Here is a 9827-nt window from a genome sequence, read left to right as displayed (position 1 = left end):
AATCACAATCACAAGGTATTTCAGAATTTTTAGGTTTGTTTGTTTGTTTGAGTTTTACGGCCCATCGACAACTAAGGTCATTTAGGGCCAAACTACAAGTCATGCATTATTATCAGGATAAAAGATCAGGGTAAGAAAAGGCAAGTAAGGATTAAAACACAGATTGTAAACGTTTATTTGATAAAAAAAAGGTTTGCATGGGATAAAATAGTTTTGGCTAAAACACACGAGAAAAACTCATGCAAAATGTTGATGAAACGGTGAAATGTTGAGTTGATACGATGATATGATGAGAAAAACGTTCATATTTTATCTAAAATACCGATTTCTCTGAGATAATTAAAAATACGATTATGTCTCACGGCATGAAACAAAAGTATACATGTCGGAGACATCGTAGTGCTTATCTCGTATGTGCTTAAAATCAATACAGTGCACTAAGATATGCTCCACTGTGAAAGGAGAATCACATGCATGGCATGTGGTAGGATCCTCCCCTCTCAATAGATAGGAATGTGTAAAATATGTGTATCCAGTTCGGAGCCGAGAGAGAACAACTTCCTCTCTGCGGTCTCTCCGACTGGACAGTTTAGGATTAAGTGTAGGTTGAATTTTAAACAGTTTGTTGTTTGTTTCGGTAGACCACCTTTGTTGCCATGGTGTTTGATGGCTGAGTGAATTGAAGCACAGGGGCCCGTAACTACTGTTTATATTATAATATATATTTTCAGTCACTGGGTACGTTATATCCCAATACAAGGGAAGAAACTCGTCGAAAGAGTCACTTATTTCAAATAAAGATTTCTCACGTAATATTCCATCAATTTTCATACGGTTTTCGCCTAGTTGCTCAAAAATGTTTTAAATTGATATATACACACCTGCGATAATTCCCAGACACCTTTTTACACTCGAAATACGTCCTTTATAATCCAAATTCGTGTCGTCCCGCCCATACACATAACTAGTCGGACCGGAAGTGGAGGCGCAGCGAGTATCGTTTCGGAACTCTTCTACTGGGCCTTCGGGGAGTCTCGGATCTTTACCATGGTAAGTGTTTCTGTCAAATTTGTTGTTGATTTTTTTTCCCGCGAAGATCGTCTGCTAATGTAATCTTATTTCTGAACATTTCATGAAATCATGGATGAATCTCAAACAAATGCCATTAGAATAGCTCACAGTGGACATAATTGTTTGATAACTGGGTTTCCTGGGACTGGAAAAACTTTTTGTTTTGGGCCAAATTGTGGAATGTCTTCTGCTCGACAAGCGTGTTGTGCAAGTGACAGTATCAACAGGGAAAGCTGCGCTTTTGTTGAAGTCTAGGTTGACATCACAGCTAAAGGCTTGCACGATACATAGCTTTCTTGGGTTAATGGATGGAAGGTTTTCCAATTCTGAGTTATTAAGCCATTATCAGAAAGAGGACTATGAACATCGCCTGAAGAGAGTACGGGAACTCGAAGTGTTAATCATCGATGAAATCAGTATGCTGAGCGCACGTTTATTTGAACAAATCGAATTCATTTTGAGAAATGTCAGACAATCTGAAAGACCATTTGGAGGCGTTCAAGTAATTCTTTCAGGGGATTTTTATCAGCTACCACCAGTTCCTTCCCAAGAGTATGGTGATGATGGGAGCTACATAATGCAGCATCCTTCTATTGCTCATTTCCACCATATCAACTTGACAACTATCCATCGCCAGGAGGAACCTGATCTACTCTTAGCAGTGCAAGAGATTGCCTGGTAAAAAAAATACACTCCACCTCCCCAAAAGAACAACAAAAATATTTAGATAGTAATTCCATTCATGTTTGTAATTAATTCATATTTTTTTTTATAATTGATATATTTCTTTAACATTACATACATATATCAAATAATTCCGAATCACAAATCCACCATCATCACCATGACATCATCAGCAGTCTCGCCATATAGCATTTTAACACTGTATCAAATTTGAAATTAATCATGAAATTCATCCAGATTATATAATCACCTTAATATATATTATCACATAGTAATTATTTACCAATAAATCAGCAATCCATGTCAATTACCTCATCATAAAACATTCATCATAATCATCATATCAATACATTAAGACATTAATGGAAAATCATTCAAGTGTTCCGTTCATTTCAAGTTAACACAATGACACGGCTACTGTAAGTATATGTCATATGGTAAATTTAGGCCATGTGTATTTAGAGTTATTAAATGAGAATGGAATTAAAAATGCATCGAATTTTTCTTAGAAAATATTAAGTATTAATTGTTTCTATTCAATAACCCTAATTTATTTGTTTTACAGTGGGAAAGTATGCCTTGACAGTAGAAATTTGCTAGCAAGGATGGGAAGGAGCCTTCCACCAGAGCCAGCCAGTAGCAGACCTACACTTCATTTGTTTGCAACTAATTTTGAGAAGGACTTACATAATGCTAAGTGCCTCCAAAACTTAGATGGTAATTACAATTGTTATTTGTTTGTAATATCTGACAAGCACTTTCTTTTTCGTTTTAATGAGGCTCCAACACACAGGGCATTGTCATAGTTATATGGATCCGCACTCAATTCCCCAGCATTTGAATTCCTTCCTTTTGAGCGTGCACTCTGGTTCAGTATGATGCTATTCATGGATGACGCATATGACCTGTAAGTTGGATGGGATGAGTTTCCATTACATATTCCCCTCACCTGACAGAAATTATTTTCTATTATATCAGAGTTGAATCTGTAAGGATATACACCTTCCCCTGGGAACTCCTTAGTATGTTGTTTACAGATACCTATAAAAGTGTAGAGAAGACTCAGCTGGTCATCTAGACACTTCTTGCTTGGCAGCATTTTCTCTTTTTCTTTTGGGGTAATGCTGAGTCCCTCAACCTCGTCTTTCCACTCAGTGAAGAATGCAATAACATCAAATAGATCTTTCAGTCTTTGGTCATGACAGGACTTGATAGGCCTTTTGTCCCTGTAATGTATTCAGTTGTGAATAGTGAATAATATTAACAATTTTAAAGTGTAAAATTTATGAAATAAAATTTAATATGTTTGAAATACATGTAAAAAAACACCCATTACTTGAAAATATATATAAAAAAAAGGAAAAATTCTGGTATTGTTTTTTCACAATTTATGTAAAAAGAAATTAATTACATCAAATTGGGTATGTAAGATGTCAATAAAACACTATTTTTAAACAGAATTCAGTGGTATTGTTACTAAACATATTAATTTCAAATAAATTATTATCAAAACAGACTTGGATCAAAAACATAGGTAATTTTTTTTTCCAAAAATCAGTTTAATTTAACATAAACACTTTCTGCTTACATACAGACTAAATTGAAGTATTCACCAAATAATTACCTGAAAATTGTTATAACTGTGCTAGTTGTCCTCAAAAATTCAACGGCTCCATCTAATGCTGATTTGTTTAGAAGTGTGCTTCTGTAGGCTTCCATTAAATGAAGCATGTCTGTAGATAGCATTTCCTCTGCAAGATGATTGCGCATTTTTTCAGAACTGTCTGGATACATATGTGATACAGTTATCTTGCTATGTACTCGTCTCGAATTCACCTCTTCATCCCACTGTACTGCATCTAACCATTGTTGCCAGGTTATGGGGTTGCCATGCTTCATGAAATTTTTGGTGTGATGACTCTCATTACCACTACTCATCACTGCATTTCGTAGTTTTTTCATGTTGTGGGAGTAATCCTGAGAATGTGCCATCTTTCTAAAGGGATTGCAAATATTCTGAGACATGAAGTGTTTCTTTAAGGAATCCTCATCCGAATCAAAGTTTAACTTCATAAATTGGCGATTTTGGTCACCGCCATCCTTAAAAACAAATAAAAAAATATCTGATTATTTGCTTGTTAGGTTAATTCATAGTTAATAGCCAATTCATTTATACAATTATTGTTATATATACATACAATAGATATTGGGCTGGTGAATCAGGAAGGGGTTGGGGTTGGATGGGTTGTTGAGTGTGTGTGAGAGAGAGAGAGAGAGAGGGGGGTTATCATGTATCAAAAGTAGGTGACTCTGACCTATATATTAAACTTTGACCTACATCAAAGAATGTCTTTTTGTGGGATAAATCTATTATACTGTCACTTGCTTCATTATCTACAAATACAAATACATCATGTTTTATCAACTTATATATTTAACACAGGGACCTGAGATTTCAGTATTTTATAGACGTATATAGGTTTTCATTTACCTGCAAAATAAAGTCAACTGTAAATCCCCAGGAACTGAGCTGGGACACTATGTTCCAAAGGAGGATGTAAAGTTCTGCACCAGTCACTCCAACAGAGGGGTAGTGGGCTACAGGGAAACGGAATCCAGTGTAACCTACAAACGTCACTTGCAGGACTTCACTGACTAGATGTTGTTTGACCTATTAAAAGTCAGAATTTAACATAAGTTATCAATCTATCGCTATACCCATAATTCAGTGGGGTTGAGTTTCAGGCTGTGCTTGGTCGATGTGTCTGTGGATTTATATTTTATCGGTGATCTGTCAATTTCAGAGAGGCCCAAAGGTTCTGCTAAAAAAAACAGTGAATTTATACGTAACCACTTTTAACGTAAAACATGTAGTTTGAATTTACTCTAAAGTTATCAAGTTAATACCTCTACTTGCACTATAATTCTAAGAGGCAAGCACATTTTTAGGCGCTTAAACTTTAAAGCTACACAAAATAATCCAAGATAAGTCTTTATATCTGTTACCATACTTACTTCGCCTTCCTTAAGAATTCGAAGAAGCTTTCCTTCATCTTCTGTGTCAACAAATCCCACCAAAGTATTTTCTTTTCCCTTGAGATTCAGTACAAGGCCTTCTTGTATTTTCATCTCATCGTGCACAAGTCCTCCATAATAGCCAGAAGGGGGGATGTTTAATTTCCTGGCAGTTGCAGACATCCATCGTAGTATGTCTGTAGACAAACCAGGATCCTGTGGTGTTATGTTTTTGTACCTGAAATATGAAAGTATATTTAAATTATGTAAACTAGGTTCATAACAAATCCAGAAATGCAGATCAATGAAAGTCAAACTTTGATAACTTATGATTAAAATGTCTCGACATATTATCACAAGCCCTCCACCTCTAGGACGAGAGTTCAAATCCCATTTGGGGCAGTTGCCAGGTACTGATCGCTAATCAGTAGTTTTTCTCTGGGTACTTTGGCTTTCCACCATCAATTAACCTGGCATGTCATTACATGGCACTGGCTGTTAATATGACATTAAAGTAATAAAACCTGTGATCAATTATGAAAGCCAGAAGCTTGACAGTTTGGTCAGTCACCTCTCATAAAAAAACATACCTTTGTAACTGTCGTCCAGATGGAAGTGCAAATATGTTTGCAGCCTTGAGGTCTTCATAAGCACGGGGACTTCTGCACCAAAGTTGGAGGCATGTTTTAATTATGGATTTGTCCCACTTCACCTGACCTTCTTGTCCCTCATTGGCTTTCAAAATGCTGGTTTTTAAGGAACACTTTCATGGTGTCACTTGCTGTGGGGAACATATTCTGGAGTATTGATGAAATGTCATCATCATCATTTTTGGCTAATGAAATATCTGTCTTACAAGTTTTCGTAAATTCGTTAAGGAGTTGTATGCATTTCCAGCAGGTGTTTCCAGTACTAAACCAATCTAATGCATGCATGCATGAGGGTGTTCTTACTTTTAATTGTCTTTCCTTGGCTGATTTTGACACAGTGCTATGCTCGGCAATGATGTGTCCTGGCACACTCTGCTTGTTGTCTATTTCCAGACCTGTACATATCTTGATTTTTTCTACTATCTTTACCACTGCCTTATATGGAGATTTTGTGTTGTCAAAATTTGAAGAAACACATAAGCGATCAAGAACTATTGGGCTTTCTCTAATCTTCAGAGACCATATTCGGGATTGTAAATCAAGTGTGACCTCCTTCATTATTTCATTTCCACTTGACACTACTCCAGACTTCATCACGAATGTACAAAGTTTTTCAGTCTTCTCAAATACTGCCCCCTTTCCATTTAGAAGTTCCTCTATAGTCTCTTCAAATTCAGTATCAGGACTTCTGTATTTTATACCTTGCAGCACACGTATTCGACCTGAACCACCCTTACCATCTCTAACTTTAGAGTCTTTTACATTGAATAATCTAAATACATATCTACACAAAGTTTGTTTTGACACACTTGAACATTGATTCTGTTCTTGAAACAAATGAAACAATTCATCTTTTATAACAGAAGAACGTGCATTTTCCTCAAGCACTGCACACAACCTGAAAATAGAAGTAACAGTGATTTAGTAAAATATTAGAATTTACAAAATTTGTGTAAATAACTTTCAACCACTGTCAGGGCACAGGGGCCTGTTAGTACTGTTTACATTATAATGTATTATAACTGGGTACATCATATAACTTACCCAGTGACAGAAAACATTTATTATAATACATTATTATGTATTTAGTTACGGGCCCCTGTGCTCAAGGTAACAGGGGCCAAGCTGTTAAAATGTGTTCACAACTTTTTCTAAGTATAGACATACAGTCTAAGGCCATGATACTTGACAAACATGTATAAAGGTGATGCGATTGGTTTTCAAGTTTGTTTCATTTCTCTCTATATAATTATCCATATTCCTGCAAGTTTAGCATGTTTATAAATGATATTGTTCACAATTTCCTTTTTCATATGTTTCTAGGTGAGGAGGTCATATACAAATGTCAAGATTCTGGTGAGGTCAAAGGCATCAGGGGTGAAAAGGAAATTCACATCAAAGTGAACTGCACAGTGGTGTTGATAGTGAATTTGTCAGATGACTTGGTCAACGGTCTATCAGGGACAGTCACAGAAACAGGAAAGGAGAGTGTTGTTGTGTATTTTCCTGACCTGAACCGGACTGAATGCATACCCTTCTACAATTTCACAAAGTATGACCCTATCCTTAAAGTGGATATTGGATCTAGGAAGCAGTTGCCATTGACACTGGGGTATGCGTTGACCGTTCATAAGGCCCAAGGTGTTACAGTGGACAGGGTAGTCATAGAGTGTAAAAACATGTTTCAGTATGGTCAGCTGACTGTTGCTGTAAGCCGTGTGACTAAGAAAAAAGGGCTTCAATTGAAGAATTTCTCGGAAAGTTTACTGAAGATACCACCAAAGGAACTCACTGACTTTTATCAAAGAACACCACTAACTGTTATGGATGATAAGTCATGCTGTTCCAACATGCATGTTTTAAATGTAAACATTCAACAAGTGGAAATATCACCTGCTTCTGAAATTTCTGAAGACCCTTATGACAGTTCAGAGGATGAAGACACTCTATTAGAACAAGTCGAGCTGATTGAAAAACATTTACACCCAGGAGCTGTCACGCATCATCTTCCTGAGGATATCAACATCAATAGTGACATTCTGGACACAATACCAATCGTTGACCCACCAGAATTGGCCCAACAGGTACAGGAAAAGGAAGTTCTAATATCCTTACAACAAAACCAGACAGAGCTTCATACATTGATAGAATTCCTCTGGGACGAGATCTACTCTATGAAGGAGAAACACCTGAAAGGAGAAAGAACAAGGAGGTCAATGAATTTTACAAGGATTTTAATAAAGTTCCTTTCCTCGAAAGATTACAATGCAAGGGTTACATGTATGTGTACAAAGCAGGAACTTTCTGTGAGCTTCTTCAATGTTACTTTTAAAATAAGTCAGCGACTCCGAGAACTTGTTCTGAAAGAAACTGTGAAACCTATCATAGAAAAGACAACCCAAATGAGTGAAGAAAGCACAGATGAATTTACAGAATCTCCAGATGGTGTAGGGAAGATAAGATATATATCAGGATGGTGTGTAAATTCTGTACGCAAAAAGATTCGCCCCTGTGAGGAAGGCTCTGGGTTCTGTCCCCTGGCCGAGACACACCAAAGTCTATAAAAGTGGTAGTTTCTGCTCCTGCTTAACGTTCAGCATACAGGGAGTGGGACGACTGGTTTGCCCGTTGTCAGTATAATGTGACCGGGTGGGGTGTGTGTTGCTTGGTGTCTTCGGCGGCATGCTTCAGTGATATAGCACTATAAAAAGGACAACAGTTCCACTATACAAGAAGACACAACACGAACATACCGCAGTCTCCCAGTACACTCACCTCGCACAACATACACGCAACACACCGCATACATGGGAGGCCGTCCTTACATGACCATAGCTGTTAATAGGACGTTAATAAATCAAACAAACAAACAACAACAAACAAAAGTACGCAAAAGAAGAAAATTATTCAGGCAAACATGTATAAAAAAACAGAGTGAAAGAAATTGAGAAATTGATCAAGGAGAAGAATCTTCTAGATCACATGGAGGACAGAAACAATTCAAAAAACAACTCATTCATAGACTCTAAACAAAACCTTAGGAAAGGGCTGTGTGTTGTATCGGAGGAAACGCTCACATTTTTCTTGGCACTTGACAAGAAAATTCGTCAGTTGCAGTCACAGAAAAATGTAGAGATACATGGAAGTCATGTTTGGCAATTCCTAAAAACCAATTTGCTACATGATGAAAAGCTAACACAAATGTTTGAAGGGCTGTTCCTTCAAGCTGAAGCTTGCGATAAAGAATGTGAGCTCAAACAGATTTATGATGAAATTATTTCAAAATACAGCTCCATGAGTGTGGCTCAGCTTCGGAAAGAATTTTTGATGAAATGTAGTGCCAAGAAAAAGGAAGCTACACGTAAACAAATCAAGGTGAAGACATCCAAACTGACATTCAGGACCTTTTTAAGTGACAAATCATCAACAAAATTAGCATCCCATAGGAAGTTACAATCTGAACTCATCCTGGACAAATCATACTTGGAAAAAAACTTCACAAAACTCCAGCTACATACACTTTCACGAGCATATCAGATTAATTTACCCAAAACGGCTAATACAAAGAAGGCAATGACAGATTTGATTGTGGACACTGTCTTAAGTGCTGACAACATAGTTGAGCCTAATGCTTTTTGGGATGATATGCCGGGTCCCTGTGCTCCGATTCCTGCAACATCAGGCCCATCAAAGTCGACCAAGGATATACAATCAGCCCCGTCAACATCGACTCAGGAAACACAATCACCCCCATCAGCATCATCCAGCGATATAACATCACCTCTCTCAAAAGTGCCTTTAAAACGGAAGGGTAGATGTAAAGGAAAGGGGAAAAAAGAAAAAGGGTTCAGTGAAATGGCCATGTGGTGTGTGTAATAATGATGCTTCTCATGATTCAGTTGCATGTGATGGCTGTGACACTTGGTATCATGGTGATTGTTTGCAGATAGAAGATTTAAACGAATTACCAGATGAATGGTACTGTAATGTGTGTAAAAACAATTCATGACAAAATGTAGGCGGCTATTTAGGCCTACATTTATAATCAGTATGACAATCATGCTACTTTGTCGACATGAAAGATTTTCAAAGTGTTTAAAAACATTTATTTTTTTTAATTTCTTTAAATATCAGAAAACACTTCTATTTCAAAAGCTTACTTACCAAGAAACTGTCAACGGATTGTTTGTTGCCAAACGATCAGACTCTCTGATTTCAAAAGTGTCCGCCATCCAAACTGTTAGGTATACATGTATTTATATATTCGAAAAATAGCGCCATTTCTACAAACACTTACCATGGTAAAGATCCGAGACTCCCAGAAGGCCCAGTAGAAGAGTTCCGAAACGATACTCGCTGCGCCTCCACTGCCGGTCCGACTAGTTATGTGTATGGGCGGGACGACAC

At 37.2% G+C, this 9827-nt stretch overlaps 1 protein-coding gene across 1 annotated transcript; it reads left to right on the top strand.

Annotated features, from left to right (window-relative positions):
* The first annotated feature begins 2287 nt into the window (after nt 1-2287).
* LOC138314014 (ATP-dependent DNA helicase PIF7-like) lies at nt 2288-7984 on the top strand. The gene is made up of 2 exons (XM_069254219.1): nt 2288-2472; nt 6744-7984. Exons 1-2 carry the CDS (start codon nt 2361-2363, stop codon nt 7982-7984), a joined length of 1353 nt encoding a protein of 450 aa, XP_069110320.1. The 5' UTR covers nt 2288-2360.
* Nucleotides 7985-9827: the final 1843 nt, after the last annotated feature.

Source organism: Argopecten irradians, unplaced genomic scaffold, assembly GCF_041381155.1.
Source record: "Argopecten irradians isolate NY unplaced genomic scaffold, Ai_NY scaffold_1193, whole genome shotgun sequence".
In the NCBI taxonomy this organism is placed as follows: Eukaryota; Metazoa; Mollusca; class Bivalvia; order Pectinida; family Pectinidae; genus Argopecten; species Argopecten irradians.
The sequence above is the reverse complement of the archived record's forward strand: the minus strand, read 5'-3'. Positions and strand labels throughout refer to the sequence as shown.

Coding starts and splice junctions, on each gene's coding strand:
- LOC138314014 (XM_069254219.1), top strand. CDS start 2,361: ATGGGAAGGAGCCTTCCACCAGAGCCAGCCAGTAGCAGACCTACACTT. Junction 2,473..6,743: donor GTGCCTCCAAAACTTAGATG/GTAATTACAATT, acceptor ATATGTTTCTAG/GTGAGGAGGTCATATACAAA.